The 16,875-nt window shown below is 33.2% G+C and overlaps 1 protein-coding gene across 5 annotated transcripts in view; it reads left to right on the forward strand.

Annotated features, from left to right (window-relative positions):
- Positions 1 to 16,875, forward strand: part of LOC106666598 (phosphatidylinositol 4-phosphate 3-kinase C2 domain-containing subunit alpha) — a 55,401-nt gene that overhangs the window by 30,157 nt on the left and 8,369 nt on the right. For 2 of the 5 annotated variants that reach the window (XM_024230143.1, XM_014393883.2), the window contains exons 2-15: positions 3,765 to 3,884; positions 3,956 to 4,109; positions 4,175 to 4,395; positions 4,458 to 4,643; positions 4,700 to 4,890; positions 4,955 to 5,066; positions 8,071 to 8,220; positions 8,291 to 8,511; positions 8,570 to 8,669; positions 12,297 to 12,508; positions 12,572 to 12,773; positions 12,830 to 13,031; positions 15,181 to 15,339; positions 15,418 to 15,536. In XM_024230143.1, coding sequence (XP_024085911.1) covers positions 3,765 to 3,884; positions 3,956 to 4,109; positions 4,175 to 4,395; positions 4,458 to 4,643; positions 4,700 to 4,890; positions 4,955 to 5,066; positions 8,071 to 8,220; positions 8,291 to 8,511; positions 8,570 to 8,669; positions 12,297 to 12,508; positions 12,572 to 12,773; positions 12,830 to 13,031; positions 15,181 to 15,339; positions 15,418 to 15,536 — 2,349 coding nt within the window. Of the gene's footprint in view, positions 1 to 567; positions 1,034 to 3,171; positions 3,511 to 3,764; positions 3,885 to 3,955; positions 4,110 to 4,174; positions 4,396 to 4,457; positions 4,644 to 4,699; positions 4,891 to 4,954; positions 5,067 to 8,070; positions 8,221 to 8,290; positions 8,512 to 8,569; positions 8,670 to 12,296; positions 12,509 to 12,571; positions 12,774 to 12,829; positions 13,032 to 15,180; positions 15,340 to 15,417; positions 15,537 to 16,875 lie in introns of those variants that run through there. The other 3 variants (XM_024230142.1, XM_014393882.2, XM_024230144.1) reach the window with 3 other exon arrangements.

Here is a 16,875-nt window from a genome sequence, read left to right on the forward strand (position 1 = left end):
AAATTTATGAAAGTAATTTATCTCAGAAAAAAAAAATAGCGTGCATTGGAGCACTTATTCCTTCTATAAAGGAATCTTATCTATAATTAAGATAGGGCTGATTCGAACCTGCGACTGACGTGGGTTAAAGAGAATCTTCGAGATGGTCTGTTTTTGCGATTACACAAAAAAGTAGAAAAAAGCTGTTTATTGTTGCCAAAAACACCTTTTTTGTTACAAAATAAATAAATGATGAAATTAATAAAATAAATAAATTTTCATATTCTCGTATAATTAGAAAATGGTTGAATCAAACCTGTGACAGATGTTTAAAAACAGAGAAGGTTCGAGATGGTCTGTTTTTGCGACTACATGAAAAACAGAAATTCAAGCAGGCTATTGTTGCCAAAAACACCTGTTTTGTTACAAAATAAATATTTTATTAAAGAAACAAATTTTCATATTTTAATCATAATTAGAATAGGGTTGATTCGAACCTGTGACAGATCGTTGGAAACAGAAACGGTTCGTGACGGTCGGAAACTTACGACAAGCGAGTCTCGTGAGACCCGTAGTGAGCGCGGGGCGCGCTTCTCCACTTCCGAAGGTTTCACAAGTAACCTTATCCTTGTTTATTGTAAAATGTAGCATCCTCCGTTGAAATCCATTCCAGTTTTCATTTTCGGGTTTTTTTTCCTTCAAAAGTCGCCCTTTTTTTCTCAACCCGATTTATGTCTCGTCCGGTGGGGGAAAACGTATCAGCGTTTCCGATGAGCCTCCTTTTCGGTGAAACCTCGAAAGGGTTCGAGCCAAATGGGGCTCCGTAGTTTTTGACGTCGAAGACCCCCATAATTCCGCGGAGCCTTCTCGACCTTTACCCCGATCCTGGGGACCGACCCTGGGGATATGTCGAGTCAAATGGACAACGAGAGAAAGTTCCGCGAGGACTTAGAAAAAGCGCAAGCACTCAGCCTGGAGAGCCTTGCGCTCGAGAAGTTCCGCCTTGAAAAACTACGTTCTCAACAAAATACAACGGCGAACCAACAGAGCAAAGGTATCACCTGTTGATTTCTACATGAAAATCATAATTTAAACGATTTTGGAGAGTAGAGTGAAGTCATGTCCGTTCGTCCTTGTTTTCCTTGTTTATGGTGTTTAATTGTGCTATCATCCCATACGGCGAAGATACGCTTCTAATCCTTCATTTTAACTGGGTGTTCTTTCCTCAATTACAACCAGATTTCACTCTTATTTTACATCTGTTGGTGGGAAAAAACTCACGACCGAGGAAAAATTTAGTCCACTTCATTTTAAAGTCTTTCAGGACAAAAGTCAGCATAACAACTTAACAACCCTCAAAACATTCTTCCTGAGAACATATAGTGAACATGACATGTTAAAAACCTTCTACGAGATTCTCCCTGCCAGTATACAGAGAACATGACACTTAAAGTCCTACTAGAAGGATCTTGTTCTTAATTAATCATAAACATGCCACATAAAAACATTGCTGGATGTGGTAACATCGGATTAATTAAAGATTTGATTTATAAGGCTTAAAAATCATCATTGTCCACCTGTATAATAAAGCCGAAAGTTGTGAATTTGAATACCGCTCACGACAGTAACGTTTTCATTTCAACCAAGACTAGATAAAAAGTAGTAATGAATTAAAATAATTTATACAGCCAATTACGACAACTAAATATAGACGGATTAAGCTGTAAAAAAGAATAAACATGCCTGTTAAAAATTTTACTAAACATTCTTCATGAGAATATACAGTGAACATGTCGCTTAAAATCTTCCATGAACATTATTCCTGACAATATACAGTGAACAGCACACTTAAAAATCTAGGATTTCCTTTCGTGATGCTCAAGTCAGCATGACAACTTAAAAACTCTTCAAAACATTCTTCATGAGAACATACAGTGAACATGGCAAGTTAAAAACCTTCCGTGAGATTCTTGCGAATATTCAGAGAACATGAAACTTAAAATCCTACTAGATGGATCTTGTTCAGAATTAATCATAAACATGCCACATAAAAAACGCTGTGCTCCACGTCTCACATGTGATAACACAAAAGCTGCTGGATCCATTATGAGGTTCTGCCTCACCCTCCATATTCTCCAGACCTCTCGCCTAGCTACTACTATTTTTTCAGACATCTAGACAACATTTTACGTCATAAAAAATTTGTTGATCAAAAGTCATTACGAAATGTTTTTACAGAATTTGTTACTGATAAAGAAGAAAATGCATTTACAGAATTTGCTAATAATAAAGATTCAAAATTCTATTCAAAGGAGATTGGGCGAAGCAATCGACAGTGATGGAGGGTATTTTAATAAATAAAAAATGTTTAAAATCATTTATCTAATTGTTTTTATTTTATAACCATAAACTAGCATTATTTTCTGGACAGCCTAAAGCTTCATCTCTCTTATTTAGACTGGACCCTCTAATTATCTGAACACAGACTAGCTAAAAATACTGTGGTTGAACTGATTAATACCAACTTGTCCTAGTTCAAAATGCTCAATTCTCTTGCCCAGGATTGTAATTTTGACTTTGATTTTACTATTAGTAGCCATGAGGAATGGTTTTTATTCTGGATTTTGAAACATTCATTTGTTCGAGACATGTCAAAGGTTGTTCCGAAATGGCTCGCAGAACCACTAGATTTCTGCTATAGAAGGAACTTGACCATTCAAAAGATGTGAGATATGGTTCTTCAAGCTAATCTAACTTAACTTCTCCCCATTGAGAGATGATTCTGTTGATCGTTGTTCACTGTGTAATTCCTCCGCAAGGGAAAACCTTTTTCATTTTCTGGCTTGTGTCCCATCCTTTCTGAGTTCTGAATTCTATTTTGGGTACTAACAGAGTTGCGAGAGCGTGTCTTATCAAAAAAAATCATGTCTCCCTACCATACAGACCTGATTGGTTTGAATAGGAATGCACTTGGGTGCTGCTGAGAGCTCGTGGAACAATTTCATTATTCATTTATTTTAATTTTAGTTTTATATTGATGAGCCATAAGTGTGTTTGTTTTTGTTCTATCTATTATTATTTTATTGCAGTCAACAAGATTTCATTTTCTCTTATTTTTATTTTTGTTTTATTTATCTTAGTTTTATTTGGATATTTTGTATGTATGAGGGTATCAAATATAAATAGGACTGATTTTCTTAGAAATGTCAGTGGGGTCGTAAACCTGAAAAGGGTTGATGTGCAGGCAGATTGTACCGTTATGGCCAGAAGTGACATTCTTCTGCATGACCATGCCACTAAGCAAAAATTATATGCAATACGATGGGAAACATTAGAACATCCACCATATAGTCTTGACTTGTCACCTTGCAACTTTCATCTTTTTCTAAGGACTTAGAGGCCAGTTTTTCGATGCAACAGCAAAGTGGTGAAAGCAAGCAGAAGACTACGAGAATGCCCCAAGAGTTTGTAAGACTATGCAATAAATAAACTCCCAATTGGCAGGATGATATAGGACAATAACATATATTTGTAAGTTATAAAATAAAGTTAGATTTTTTTTTTAAAATGAGTCCTGCTTATATTTGATACACCCTAGTATATATCCTTGTTATCAAGTGAATTCCTCAGCCACCACTTGCAGCAGACAGTTTTACGATCAATGCTGTATTAAGAACTTTTTCTTTATTATTATGTTTATTTTCTTTTTGAAAATAAAGTTCTTTCTTCATTCATTCATATATTATGTTTGTTTATTTATTCTTGACAGTGTATTGTATTTATAGATGGAAATAGACAAAAAACATCACTTGCTCCTCAAAGAAGTAGCAGTGTTACTCGAATGCATGGAAACACCAGTTATCTGGAAACGATTTCTAGGCCTAGACCGGGCTCATTTAACACAAGTACTATATTTCAATTTTTAAATAAAGCAATAAAGTCTATGACTGCATGAAGTAATGATGCAATTTTCTAGAAGAACACTGTTTACCAAGGATCCGTCCTCCTCCTCAAAATCTCAGAAGGAATAGTGTAACAAACGGCGGAGGTCCTTCGGCAGATTTGATTTCGTTCAATAGTCCCTCCGCAAGTAAACATCAACAGGATGATGTTACTCAATTCGTTTTCAGGTATATTAAATATTTTATATTGATTTTTGTTTTGTTTTATCACGTAAAAATCTGTGATTTTAAAGGGATACGAGTGATGGTAATGAAGATAAAAACCTTTCACAAGTTGTTGAGTCATTAAAGTCATTAAACTCTTTGTTCACTGCTTATGCTACTAATCCTGCAAGCAATAATAATTTAACGCAATCGACATGTTACAATTCTTCATATATTATGAACAACTACTCTTTGAACAAGAGTGACCAGACGAGATTGCCAGCAAATAGTTTGCCTTCTACGACATCAGGTAATTTTTTCTCATAAAAGTGACTCTTTGGTCTTTCATGCTGTTTTTTTTTTTCTGTACAGAAACGGATTCTTCTTTAAAAGTGCTAAAAGTCTTAGGAAAGAGAGATAATAGTAATTTAATAGATTTAACTGCATTTGATTTTGAGCATAGGAATGATAAAAATTTAGGCGCGAGTTTATTAGAAACTTTTGATCCGCTACACTCACTTCCAGCTGAAAGATCTAAATCTTCTGAAAAGGAATCAGGTAAATATTATTTTCTATTAAATCCCTTACTATTATTACTAATGTTGTTTCTACAGATGAAGAACAACTCGACCGTAGTATTTATGACCCATACGATCCGTTTGATTTTCTTTACTCTGCACCATCAGTTGATTCCCAAGGGTCTGAGCCAATTTATAGCACAATAACAAAATGTCCAAACACTCCTACGACTGGGCCACCTTTACCACCGAGAAATAAAGTACCTGTTTATGCAACATCTTCTAAAGTAAAATTTTTTTTTTACTTCCAGCAATAATTTTTGTACGTATTTGCTAATAAAAACATTTTAGGTTCAAATGAGACGACAAAGTAGATTATATGAAAATGTTGTTCGTAATCGTCGATCAGCATTAGTGGACCCAGATTTACTCGCCTTCCATACTCTTGTTAAGGAACTGAGGGGTATTTATAAGATATATATTTTTTTATTAAATCAAACTTTTTCTATTAAACTCCAACCAAATTTTTAACAAATTGACTACTAAATTAACAATTGAGCTTTACAAACTAACAAGAAGAGGCTATAGACGTGTGCTCACTGATTTTAATGAACTTTCTTTTGATGGTACTAGGTCAAAAATAATAGACATGTGACAGAGAATTCTTGCCAATGGGGCCCGAGGTACTGACAAATAAATAAATAATTTACACAATTTAAATTCACTAATTTCGTGGTCCGCTTGACCAATTAATATATTCGGATTATTAACCGGACCAATTAATATAGAGCGGACCACGAAATTAGTGAATTTAATGATTTAAAATGAAGTATACTTCACTAAAGCTCTCCGTGGCCATTTCATTTGTCGTCAAGATTCCAATCCGATTACACGACATTTGAAAAATGGCAAAAAGGAGGGAAAATTCAAAAGGTGTGGTTGAGATGGGAGGTTGGTGTCCGAGTGGATTGAGGTCACGATAGCTCAAGTGGTAGAGCAGCGGCGTATCAAGCCGAAGATCGTGGGTTCGAATCCCGCTCGTGCCATTGACTTTTTTATCTCAACTAAAAACCTTAATTAATTGTAATTTACACAATGTTTTAAAACATGTTTTGTTTGCCTTCGTTGATTATTACTTTTTAAAATCTAGGATGAGAAAATATAAAGAATTGTATTAAATTAGATTAGATATATAAAAATGACAAAAAACAAAATATGGTTCCAGTAAAGAAGGTAAAAAATTTTTGTTTGGAAAAAAAATTATTTGGATTCATTTTAATCAGCCTTTAAACCCCAAATACGAATTTTTATGAACTGATACTCGATCACTTATTGGGTCTGTCTTCACTTGAGGGTTTGTTGAACTATTCAAACATGTTTCTGCATTGTGCCATCTTCAGTGAGGACGAAGATATAAGTTTTACAACAAAGTGACAGACTGAAGATGGCACAATGTCTAAACGTGTTTGAGAAGTTCAATAAACCTTTGAGGGAAGATGGAACCAATAAATGGCCGAGTGTCAGTTCAGCATGAGTTGACCAACACCCAGCATCAACAAATTTTTATGGTAGAGACAAAATAATAAAATTTCAACTAGATTGTAGCCCAAGCTAATATAATATGCCCCTCATTGGAAAGCTGGATTGTTGTACATACAGCACAACTCAGTAACATTTAGATTTTATGTTACTATAAGTATGATGGGACGTATGCTTCAGGTCCTCTTTGGTACTCAAGACATCCATTTTCAAATAAACTCCATGGCATCATTTGGCCATTTAATGACGTTATCAATTAGCATTTTTGTCTCAGCCTTCTCTGCATTATATTAAAAACTAGATTAGATAACTAGTAAATAATTAACAAGAATAATTGTATTGTGTGATGATCTCCCAGCATCGATAATTTCCTTAGCTAATTGATAACATAATTGAGCAGCTATATTGGCGTAAAAATAGGGAAAATTTAAATAGTTGATTGAGATGAGGAGTTGGTGTCTCGAGGACCGAAGTCACGATAGCTCAAGTGGTTGAAGCACCAGGGTACTGATGCGGAGTTGTGGGTTCGAGTACTGCTCGTGACACTAATTTTTCATCTCACCCTTCTCTACATTATATTAAAAACTAGTTTAGATAACTAATAAATAATTAATAAGAATAATTGGAATCAGTGATAAACCATAGTCTCTTCTTGTAAGAACAGAGCAATTTCAGACATACACAACTTCGCATCCTATCTTATAATACTTACCTTCCACTTCAGACAAAGAAAAAACTTTATTCTTCGCTCAACACTTTCCAAAATATTTTGCCCTTTTCCTGACATAATCCACATCATATGTCTTTTCCTATACCTTGTTTGCTAGTTTGGGCTTTGTGATATGAGCAGGAACTGTGCAGTCAGTATAAAATACTTTCACAACTTCTAGACTTAACGACTAATGTACAATATGATAATAAAACCAATTTGAATGCGAACTATTGGGTTGAACCAAACATTCCGACTATCATCTTATTCAGCTTTCCAAATCCAAAATCCTCTGACAAATAGTAAACTTCTATATATCCAATCTCACAAATCCTTTTCTTTTCACCCCTTTAAATTCACTAATTTCGTGGTCCGCTTGACCAATTAATATATTACAATTAATTAAGGTTTTTAGTTGAGATAAAAAAGTCAATGACACGAGCGGGATTCGAACCCACGATCTTCAGCCAGATACGCCACTGCTCTACCACTTGAGCTATCGTGACTTCGATCCCCTCGGGCACTAACTTCCCATCTTGAATGGCAAAAGGGAGGTAAAATTCAAAAGGTGCGGTTGAGATGTGAAGTTAGTGTTCGAGTGGATCGAGGTCACGACAGCTCAAGTGGTAGAGCAGCGGCGTACCTAGCTGAAAATCGTGGATTCGAATCCCGCTCGTGACATTGACTTTTTTATCTCAACTTAAAACCTTAATTAATTGAATTACTTTGATATGTTGCTTCGTCATTCGTTCATATAATGTGTTTTTTAATATACGGCATAAGAAATTATTTTAATATGACAAGGAATTTTACCTACTTTGCAAATACACAAAAACAATCAATCAATTTTTTTTTTTTTTTTTTTTAAAGCAGGAAACAAAAGTTGGTATTCTTTTTCTGGACCCAAAATACCCCCAAGTTACAAATTTTTGACAAAATAAAGAAATTTTTAGAATAAGTCATTATTTCTTCCTTTATATATTTTTTTCCATTTTTTCCATTGAAAGCTAAATGTTTCCACTTTTAGACTATGTTAATAAAATCACCAACACTAATAAAAGACACCAACATCCCACCTCAACCCCACCTTTTAAGTTTTCCCTCCTTTTTGCCATTTTTTTTCCAAATGTCGTGTAATCGGATTGGATTCTCACCCCTTTAAGTGTAAAGTTTTACACATCTTGTACTTTTGGCCTCAAAAAATTATTTTCTTTTATAGGTAAATTCAAATACACAGATTCAAGCACAAATTTAGGATTGGTTATAAGCCCGTCAATAGAGCACAACTATAATTCTGGCACCAGTGTAAAATTAGTGATTCATTGTCCTACATTAGAAAATAACAGTAATGTGACATTTACATGTGATGGCAAGTATTAAATTTTGAGCAATCCATTTGTTATTCAACATACAATTATGTTTCTAATTAATTCATTTAGTGAGTTCTACGGTAGAACATGTTCTCGGCCATGTTGCCTGTGAAATTGGTCATGATTCAATATCTGACCATATTTTGAAGGTGTATGGTCAAGAAGAATATCTAGAAATTCAATCATCATTGTGTGATTATGAATATGTCCATCAATGCATAAAACTTGATAAAGATATCGAACTTACCTACCTTGACGTCAGTACTTTACATAGACCTTTCTTAAGAACAGTAAGTAATATTTATTGAGATGTAATTTTTTTTTTGTAATATGAATTTATAATTTCAGGCAGAAGATGATATAAGGGATTGTCAGATCACACTGGATGATTTAATTCCTAAGGAGCCTGTTCAGCCTATATCACACGAATCACTCCTAATCCTTCTTGGTAATATAACATAAAATTAAATATCCATATTTATGTCAATAAACAATGAAATATATATAAAAAAAGAACTTACAAGTGGCAATCAAGTGGCCAGGGGTCACCGATTTCAATTAATTGTTTTGGTAATACTAGGGTAAAAATTTTTAACACTGCCTGAGCATTTTTGCAAATGGGGCACTAGTTGTCGACAAATAAGGTTTTCTGCCTTATGCTATGCATGTATTTTGAAGGTCATTACATTGGTTGATTTGTTTTTCACATATGATAAGGGAATAACACACAGGAATACATGCAATGAGATATATGAAAAGTTATTGAAACAAAAAAGACATTTTTAGTAAAGTTGCCAAAAAAATTGTTTTTGAAAACAAAAAGATTCACTTTAGGCACCTTTTTAAATCCTTAAATACAAATTTTTATAGTAATTCAAAGGTAGACATCTTCGCGATGGATTTGTAGAGGCAAGTTTTTATTTTCCGATGTTCATGTGTTCAATTTTAAAAATTCATAACTACTTTGGGTTTTATCCAAATTGAGTATTTATACAATCTTAGAAAGTCGAATTCCTCTACTTTTCGGCTATGTCAACAATTTTGAGATTTCATGTCATTATAAGTGAGAAAAAGAAAGTTGAAATTTGCTAAAACTGAAATTTTATTTTTTATATTCGGTTCTCTTAATATTAATTTTGACTTCATTGTGCATGTATTCTAACATATTATATATAATCCTGTTGTTTTTTTTATATTTTTTTTAACCTAGAATAAGGAAATAATAAGCAAGATTGTAAAGATTGTATTAAATGAGATAAGATATATAAAAAGTTACAAAAACCAAAAGACACTTAGGCAAAATTAGGTTAAAAAAATTAGGAATTGTTTTATTTAACTTTAACCACTCTTTTAAGCCAGGGGCAGTTTTTTCTACTTCGATGCCTGGTGTTCTGTTTTAACAAATAACTTCTCAGAATATTATCCAAACTGAACGTTTATATAACTGTATGTTTAGTGACAGTTAATGATTATTTGGAGAACGTGAGATGCGGTCTGGTGATATGTAGGTTTAGAAAAACATTTTCTTTATCGTGCCAACATTTCGATCTTTATTGAGAGTTAATATAACTGTTGTAAAAAGTTGAATTCCTCTTCTTTTATACAATGTTAACAATTTAGAAATTTCATGTCATTCCATGTAAGAAAATAAGTTTGAAATTGAGACAAAAACTGATGAAACATTTTATTTTTTATCTCTGGTTTTTTAATATCAATTCTGCCCCCATTCCAAGATAATTACATATCATTCAATTAACTTAAGATAAGAAATAAATAAGCAGGAATATAAAGTAAAGATTTTAGTGGATTGGTGGAGTCATTTTAAAGTTATCACCATTTTAACGATATTAAAAAAAAAAAAAAAAAAAAAAAAAAAAAAAAAAAAAAGTGGCATTTTTGGAAAATGAAAAACATGAGGGAAAATATTTTTTTACCAAAAAAATGTTTTTGAGGTTATTTCAGGGTGTTTCTTGCTAAACAAATTTTCAACCTACTTTGCTACATTGCTCTGACACAAAATAATTATTGTATTTGTTCACCAGTGGATTGATCCTTTTTGTGTTTTTACAAAGTTGGTAAAATTCCCTGCTGGATTAAATTTAAATTTTCTGGAAAATCAGAAAACAATTTTTTTCTCTCAAATTTTTCAATTTTTTCAATTTTCCTAATTTTTTATTTTTTATTTTATTTTGGAGATAACTTTGAAATAACTTCACTGAGCCGAATAAAACATAGCTTTGGTTTAGAACACTATAACCTGCACACTAGACAATGTACAGTTCCAGGTGTCATAAATGTCATTATTCAGTCAGCACATTGACTCTCTTAATACATAGTTTCTTTTTTCATTTTTATCCTCCATTTTACCAATCTTCTAGCACAGTGGTGAGGTGATTTGGGAAATAGAAGCTTAGAAGCAAAGAACGGGCTGGAGTGAGACAAGAGGATAGCAGAGTTATCAGCAAAGATGGAGATAAGTTTGCGGAAGTAAGAATGTCGACAGTAATTGACTGACATTATAATAATAATTGATGCGAGGATACTTCCTTGGGAGAATTGGTTTTTGTAACTTTTCTATTTATTAACCTACATTAAAGAACAAATTGTCTGTCATATATTGGGTTGTCCGGAAAATAATGCAGGATTTTGGTATTAAACAAAAAAAAAGAAACTAGTTACTTTAAAGCAATGTTCTTTAATCAAAATAATTTCCCATACTCTCAATACATTTCTCCCAACGTGTTGGTAACTTATTAATTCCGTCTGAGTAGAATTCAGAATTTTTAGAATTGATAAAGTCAATAAATGCATTTTCCAGTTCCGTTTGATTTTTGAATATTATGTGTTGTAAGTAGTGGTCCAGGTGTCTAAAAAAATGGTAGTCAGTAGGCGAGAGGTCCGGAGAGTAGGGTTGGTGAGGCAAAGTTTCATAGCCAAGCTCCAATAATTTTTGTGACGTTACACGTGACACATGTGGTCGAGCGTTGTCATGCAACAAAATGGGCCCTTTCCGATTGACCAAAGAGGGCTTCATTACTGCCAATTTCTGATGCATGGTATTAATTTGGTTACAGTATGATTCAGCATTGATGGTTTCGCCAGGATTTAAGAAGCTGTAGTGTATTAAACCAAATGAAGCCCACCATACCGTAACCATTACCTTTTTTTGATGAGTTGGGGGCTTTGGAGCTTCTCCTTTGTCGAGCCACTGTCCAGAACGTCTAGTGTTATCGTAGAGAATCCACTTTTCGTCACATGTAACAATTCTGGCCAGAAATGGGTCATTTTTGTTTCGACAAAGAAGTGATGCACAAACATCAAAGCGCTGATTTTTTGGCGATCGTTTAATGAGTGTGGAACCCAATTTTCGAGTTTTTTCACTTTTCCAATCGCCTTGAGGTGGTCAGCGACGGTCGTTTTACTGACTTTGAGTTGCTCTGCAAGTTCTCGAACAGTTGTTTTGGGGTTTTCTTCCACCACTGATCGCAGAACATCATCATTAAGAGAGGAAGGCCTTCCACGACCTTCTTCAACTTCAAGGCTGAAATCTCCCTCCCGAAATTTTTTAAACCACCTTTGCACAGTGCACTCATTAACACAACCCTCGCCCCAGACTTGGTTAATGTTTCTAGCCGTTTGGGCTCCGCTTCGGCCGAGTTTAAACTCGTAAAAGAAAATCGTACGAAATTCTCGCTTTGACATTATAAGGATGACTGAATTATTTCCAAGTAGCGGAATGCTACAGAGGTAAACAAACAATATCATTTGGAAGAGGATTAATAAGTGTTGACATTCATACAAATGAGTAATCCTGTAAACGTAAACAGAATATTTTATATAGATTTTTTTTAATGAAAACTTAAAATCCTGCATTATTTTCCGGACAACCCGATAATAACATTGTGCATGCACAATGAAGGCAGAAAACCAAATTATTTCTCAGCTCAGGCGTGTCTACTATTTTTGAATATAGTATCTCAAAAAAATAAAATTCATTGAAATCAGCCACCTGAGGCTCCCATTGTAAGTCATGGAGTTAAATTGAAAAATTTTCATCTATTTGATAAATTTGCAGAAACATTAGAAAAGGAGATAGAAAGGGTAGTGACAACATGTAAAGAAATGTACAATAGTAGTTCAAATGAAACAGTTGCGAATTTACAAACTGAAAGTGTTAAACAGGCAGTGAAAGCCGTCTGTGCACTTTTAGGAAATATAGAAACACTGCAAATAACGCACGCAGTAGATAATTTTGTTAATGTGTGCCGAGAGTTTCCGAAAAACAGGGTAAATTAAATTTCTGTAGGTTGATCAATACAAATTTGTTTGATTGATTACTTCATTTTCTAGGTGAATGCTCGTAATAAGTCAGAAATTATAAGCGAATCTGGAGATTATTCTGTGATAAGACTTGGTAGTGATGACTCTGTAACTTCCAATATAAATTATTGCTGTGATCAAATTCGGACTGCTGTTCAGGGTCTAATCCAAATGTACAGTCATATATTTCGAGTAGATTTTCATTTATCCACCCCTTCTCAAGTGGTTGAAAGTAAGTCGAGATATAATTTTTATTTATTTGAAAATGTTCATTTTATTTAATTTCAGCTCAGAAGTATTCATCAGAAATTGTCGATTCTGTACTGATATATATTGGATGCGTTCATCATCTACTTTCAAAGTGGCAGTACAACGAGTACAGAGTCGAAGCACAAATTTTTCATGGCACACGACCTATAAGTCAAAGGATTTCTTCAACAAATGCTTTAGCTTCTTCTGGTTTTCAGCCGAGGATTGTTTTTGACTGCTGGTAAGTCAATTTTCACAATTATATAAACATATCAAATAAAAATTATCGCCGGTAATCTTTTCCCCTGATTGGTTGCTGATTTAAGTAAAATGTTTTACTTAAAATGGAGGTAAAGAGGGTTTAAAAATTTATTTTGAAAAACAAAAACAATGTGGATGCATTTTCAGCACCCTTTGAACCCATCGTATAACGCAATTTGAATACCAATACAAACATGGATAGTTTTGGATTCAATTGGGGGGCGTATTTTTTCTGCTTATTTCTGGAGTTCTATTAAAAGTTCATGGACTTTCTTGGTTACATGGTGTATCAGAGAAGTCATTTCAAAGTTATCCCCATTTTTGTGGGGGGAAAAAACGGGAGGAAAAGGTCTAAAAATTTGAGAAAAAAAATTGTTTTCTGAATTTTCCAAAAATTTGTATTCAGGAAATGAATTTGTTGTTGATTTAAAAAATACATTTTAACTTACTTTGATATTCACTATTTTTCGTGGTCCGCTTGACCAATTAATTTCATTAAATTAATTAAGGTTTTAAGTTGAGATAAAAAAGTCAGTGTCATGAGCGGGATTCGAGCCCACAACCTTCGGCTAAATGCGCCACTGCTCTAACCACTTGAGCTGTCGTAACTTAGATCCACTCAGACACCAACTCTCTATCTCAACCTACAACAAAAAGTTACTAAAAACTAATTCTCAGGCTTACTTTACTGAAAACCTTATTGGCAGATCAAACTAACCATCGAAATATTTTACATACTTGATGAGACTGATAACATAGCAAACTAGCTGAAATATTTTTTTAGCATGAAACAAAGTTGATATTCATTTTCTGAACCCCAAAATACCCCTAAATACAAATATGTGGGGAAGTCCAAAAAAAAATAATTTTTTTTAACTTCATAATTTTAGCCTTACAGACGACTAATTTCTTTCGTTCTTTTTTTTTTAAATTCTTAGCGGCATATCAAGCCGAAGCTCGTGGGTTCGAATCCCACTCGTGACACTGACTTTTTTATCTCAACTTACACAAATACACAATTTGTGACCGAGCGACATAGCAAAGTAGGCTAAAATTTATTTGTATCAAGAAAAATAGTTGATATTTGTATCCTGCACTCCTGAAAAACCCCAAATACAATTTTTTTAAAATTATTAGAAATGATTGTTTCTCTCCCTCTAATGTTTTGCCCTACTCCTCAGTTTTTGTTTGTTTGAAAAAAAAAAAAAATAGAACCCAATAATGTAATGACACTAACCTCACGTCCTTAAATAAATCAGAATCAGAGATATAAAATATAAGATTTTAAGAGCTTTTGTTGTTCCTATACTTACTTTTCTCATTTATAATGGTGTAAAGTCTAAACATTATTGACATAATATGAAAGTAGAAATGTTCAGCTTTTCAACTGTTGTACTAACATTGAATTTGGCTAAATCCAAAAGAGTAATGAAATTTTTAAGTGGAACAATAGTACTCAGAAAAAGAAAAAAAAATGCCTTGGGCAAATCCAGTTTAAAAATGGCCTATTTTCCTGATGCAACTTCCCTTCAAGCAAACCAGAGGTTACCACTGTCACATTAATTAACAAAGGCTTTTGGTATATCTTCAAAAAGGATTGTGTAAATAGAATATCATCGTATTTGCTACTATTGAGTCTTCTTTTTCTTTTAAATCTGGCATTCTTTGATAAAACTGCAAACCATTTGGTACGTTAAGATGAAGTGCATTTGTTGAGTTTGACCCATGCCAAACCAACTGAAAAAACTCTTGGTATAACATCAAATTATCTGTGTACATAGAATTTTCAGAAATACATCTACTCCTCCTGTTAGGCAGTGGCTTTGGATTACAAAATTCAGGATCAACTAAGTTATACCCTGCTACCTCATTGCACAATTTTTCTGACAGCATCGTAGAGGGTAAAGGAGGATTTAAATTTAAAGATTTAGTATTTCTTTGAGTCTGATAAAGTTTTTAACAATAAGAAACATTCCTCATGAGAAACGTTTCACAGCATAAATCATTGCCATTAATTTTTTGAATGTCCCACCAATCCGGGACAGACAGGCTCGAAACATCACATGAGATTTCTCGCTTGTTTTACATCTCATGTAAAATTTTCAAGCTTCATTTTTGTTTTATTTCAGGCTTAATTTTGAAACAACTAGCGTAAGCGTTCTACCTAGGGAATCTCGGATAGTAATCACAGCATACGGAATTCTGTTTGGAGAGGATCAGGGACAGTCTTCATCCCCAGTTCAGGAAGAATTGGGCTGGGGAGCAATACAGCTTTTCGATTACAACGGGTTAAGAATTTGGGATTAGATAAATATTATACTACAATACTTTAATAGAAAAAATTATAATAATTATTATTATTGCAGGTACATTGTTAAAGGGAACTTTTTACTTTCCCTTTGGCCTGGTGGAGATAACTCAAAAAAAGTAGGACCAGCTCCTTGTCCTGGAACTCATCCTAATGGAGATGTTGCCCCGATTATTGGTATATAAATAATTAAAAATTTTTATTTATATTCTCTCCAGTTCTCAGATTTAAAAAAATGATTATTTCTGTCAAAGAAAAGATGGAAATCACGTTCTTGAGAAAGAGAAAATTTTTGTCTGTGTACATTCGTTCAATTTTTTTTATTTTGAAATCGAATCTTTTTGCTATTTAGGGTGAGTTTAACTTCTGGTTCCCCCTACATTTTTTTATTCGGGTTTTCAGAAAAACCCCTAGATACGTTAACTTTTTGTCTATTTTTACATGAACCAAAAAAGTTTTGATCACATTTTCTAGGATCATGGGATATGGATAATTATTTCAAATGACAAGGCATTCATCTTTATTTGGAGATCGTAAGATGTGGTCTGGTGTGAGTTAGGTTTAGAAAAACATTTTTTTTTATCGTGCCAACGTTTCAATCTTTATTGAGATCATCTTCAGGGCCTGGGATTTATAAATATTGTTTAAATTTTGCAATACATGTAGGATATAAAAAAGATGAATTTATACAATGCTAGAAAATTTTAGATAAAAAAAAATAATGACTATATAATGATAGAAAATTTTAGATTTATTATATTTATTTAGTTATTTTTTGATAACTTTAAATTTTTATTTTTATTAATTTTCTTGCAGTACTTTATATCAGAATTTTTATATTTAATTTTATATCATTTTTAATTTTAACTGTAATTAAGTTTCATATGGTTTGCTAAGAGCCAATTACTTAATATGAAAAAACAATTGGCATATAGTCTCCGAAGTTTTTAATGCTTTAAAAAATGTGTTAATTTAAAATTTAAAATAGTTAATTTGATGTAAAAAGTGTTAATTGATGTTAAACGTTAAATTAGCATGTAAAAAAATCACATCAAAATTAGTCAGTGAATGCATCCAAAATGTCCAAAACCTGGGGAAACACTACAACCTGATAATATCTTGATACCAGAGCACAAAGAAATTTTGGGTAACGAAAAAGCAGACACATTGGCCAGAGGAGGATCTACAAGATCATAAATAGGCCCAAACTTGGGATTACAAAAAACAGAACCTCCATCGCAGAATGGATCCAAATAAAACAAAAGAAGTGGATAAACTCTAAAGCACAAACCCCGCTTCCTAGTATCCTCATCATTATCACCATCATAGATAAGATATAGGTGTGGATTTATTCTGACATTTGTGCTTTTGAATAATAACAAAACAAACATAGAAATGTTTTAATATATAGTAACACTCACCTTCAAAATTTTCACACTAAAGTTTAGTTTTTACATTCTTCAAATTACTGTGCAAATTGTAAAACTGGCTCGTACGTTAGAAGTAAAAGTAGAGA

Source organism: Cimex lectularius, unplaced genomic scaffold (assembly GCF_000648675.2).
Source record: "Cimex lectularius strain Harlan isolate CLEC.00 unplaced genomic scaffold, Clec_2.1 scaffold56, whole genome shotgun sequence".
NCBI classification, from domain to species: domain Eukaryota; kingdom Metazoa; phylum Arthropoda; class Insecta; order Hemiptera; family Cimicidae; genus Cimex; species Cimex lectularius.